Below are 2,861 nucleotides of genomic sequence, written 5' to 3'. Positions count from 1 at the left end.
TCGGGGCCACATATGCGTCCGCCTGATAGTCGCAGAAGCGAGCTACACATCGGCAAACTTGCTCTGCAACGGTGGAGTCTGGCTTTACATCCGTGTACTTAGCTCCACTTCATTTGAAGTTCGAACAAAGAATTAATGCTCGCGTTGAAGGTGCTCTTATATGATAAAAAGTTTACATTAAGCTATTTCATGACTCATTAATTATAAGATATAAAAAAAAAACATGAAACTATCAAATTCCCTCAATTTTAATACAACTCCTTGAGTTAGATGCCTGTCACACACTCACAGTGAGCTTTTTTCTGCACCTATATTATGGCAGGAAGAAAGAGAACCTGCGAATAGGGAGGTAGCTACTCACCAAGGAAGGTGTAGTAGTGGGCAGTGGCAGCGACAAGAGCAACGAACCTACAAAAGGTAATAAATAAACATATGCACAGAAGGCCCATTTACTGTGTTCATCTGACTGATCTACACCTTTATTCGATCATTCTCCTTCTCATTGTACTCCACCTCTGCACACTAATTCATCTTTCCTACATTAAACAACAAAAACGTACGTACTGCGCCCACCCATTGGATAACTTAACCAGCTACTTAATATTATCATTATCCACATAGCTAGTCACCTTCTGATACAATGACACTGGGCTGATGGTTAATTAAAACTTGAAATCATAATGTCTTAGGCTCGAAACATGACTCAAAGGGATTTCCTATAATGGCGGCCAGGTTTCCTACTTGATGGTGCTCCAGGATGAGTTCGAAATCAGTATGAACAGTTGATATTCCGTTACAAAAAGGTTCATTTGAGTATTGTGGTAGTTCACATACACATCATTCAATCCAACAAGCTCTAAGCCTAGAAGTTGGATAAACCATCATATCATATCATATGCTCTCAGAGTCTCACTTAACCAAATCTTGAAAAGTCTTACAGCTTTTAATAATCGTGTAGCAGATCATGAGGTAACATGTTTAGAATCTTTTTAACTTTTGCAAATGGCGGCTCAATGGATTCAAGGAGATGTTAATACTAATTAATATCATACATACATACATACATACATACATACATTCATGCAAACATATACACATATACATATGTAATATAAATATATAATAAATATGACAGTAATTAATATAAAGTGATGCAAGTTTTATAAATAAATTTCACGGGAAAATTGTACACGAAAGGAACTAGATGGAAGTACCTACAAACTTGGAAGCTAGCCTCTTTTGTTTTTTTTAGTGATTGCTGCATGATTCAGTTCCTGCTTCTTCATTAATCTTTTATTTCAGGTAACATATTAGAGAATTTGTGTCACATCTTCAAATCCAAGGACATGTTAGAAACTGTTGACTTCGGAATAATATTATTATTATTATCATGAGCAGAAGAAGAAGAAGCTGATAATATTATTGTACTTTGATCCCATTGATCAACTTCTTGTCCATAATCAGACCTCAACTGCAAGTAAGGAATTGTAGATGATGATGGAATTGAAGGAGTTACTTCACTAGGGTTTTGATCATAGTCCATGTTAACCCCGAATAACCGAAGTCTTCGTTTACCGGCAACCAGTGGAGCTGATGCTGGTGGTGGTGGTGGATCATACCCTAATCCAAATTGCTGATGTGGTGTATTATTAATATTACTAAACTCACCTTGTCCAAAGTAAATAGATCTGGAAGTAGTGAAACCATTAGGGTTTGTGTTTGGAGCATGTAGCATGAAATTAGGGTTTCGCCGAGCCGGAAAAGATTGTAAAACAAGTGGATTTAAAGGGTGAATAAAACTATGATGTTGAAACAAGAAAGATAAGTTATCAGATGAAGCTGACAGCTGGTGTGGTGGTGTATAATTATTAGGGTTTTCGCGGCTTCTCCAGTCGATAAACAACCGATCTTTTGCAGTGGCACCGACACCTCTTTGGAACGAAACAATGTCTCCGGCGTCTAGTTTCTTCTCTTTAACAAATCTGCTCCACCCCTTGGTCATGACATAGCTTTGACTACTGTTCCAGTAGGAATACTGGAACCTCCATACCTTTCCATTTCTGTCTTCAAAGTTGAGCAACAGACCCTTGTAGTTGGTTGAAGAATCCAAGGGGAAGAACCTCTCCGCGTGTTGTTTCGGGATCACAAGGCGGTTTAGTTTGCCTACATCACTTGGAGTTACTGCTTTGTCAAACATGTGTTCTTTCTCCACCATCATATTCATGTTCCAATTACTATTACTGTCTCCTTCTTCGGTTTGATCCGGTGATGGTTCTCCGAGCCAGCCGCCTTGGTGGTGGTTGTATTGTGGTGGTGGAGAAAAGTAGGGTTCTTTGTGGTGGTAAGAAGAAGACAATAATAATGGACCTATTGTAGGTGGTGGTTGATCATTTCCTTGATCTTTCTCCTCATGACCACTGCCACCACTTTTTGATCCCATAAAATTCATGTGTATTAGTGTATAGAGGTATGGATCTAGATGGAAGAATTATAAAGATGAAGATAGGTAGTGGTCTTGAGGGTGTAGGTTGAAACAAAGTTCAGAAATAATGTTGTCTGTCTTGGAAGGGTTTCTAGAGAAGAGATGAGATGAGATGGGAATTAATTGAACTATGGGGTTCACACATGTTTGTATTTTTAATTTTGAAAGTCTTCAACAAGAAGTTAATTTTGGGAGAGGACCATGAGTATTACAGGAAAAAGAAACAAAACCAACCCACTTGACTAATTAATTAATAGCAGGTTTAAAGTAAACAGTGATCCATCTCTATCTAGCTATCTCACACATATTTTATGAAGTTGCTAGGGCAACTTATATATGAGGTTACTTTAAAAACATGTTTGAAAATTTGCTTTTTATT

At 37.8% G+C, this 2,861-nt stretch overlaps 1 protein-coding gene across 1 annotated transcript; it reads right to left on the bottom strand.

Moving 5' to 3' along the window:
* Positions 1-835: 835 nt before the first annotated feature.
* On the bottom strand, positions 836-2,536 carry LOC143601050 (B3 domain-containing protein Os03g0120900-like). The gene has a single exon (XM_077078559.1). The coding sequence runs from the start codon at positions 2,447-2,449 to the stop codon at positions 1,325-1,327; it is 1,125 nt and encodes a 374-aa protein (XP_076934674.1). The 5' UTR covers positions 2,450-2,536; the 3' UTR covers positions 836-1,324.
* Between the last annotated feature and the right edge of the window lie 325 nt (positions 2,537-2,861).

The sequence above is a fragment of the Bidens hawaiensis genome, unplaced genomic scaffold (genome assembly GCF_021521415.1).
Source record: "Bidens hawaiensis isolate Kalapana, Puna unplaced genomic scaffold, B.hawaiensis_p1.1 tig00055271_1, whole genome shotgun sequence".
Taxonomy (NCBI): domain Eukaryota; kingdom Viridiplantae; phylum Streptophyta; class Magnoliopsida; order Asterales; family Asteraceae; genus Bidens; species Bidens hawaiensis.
Note: the sequence above shows the minus strand (reverse complement) of the source record. Positions and strands in the feature narration are given on the sequence as shown.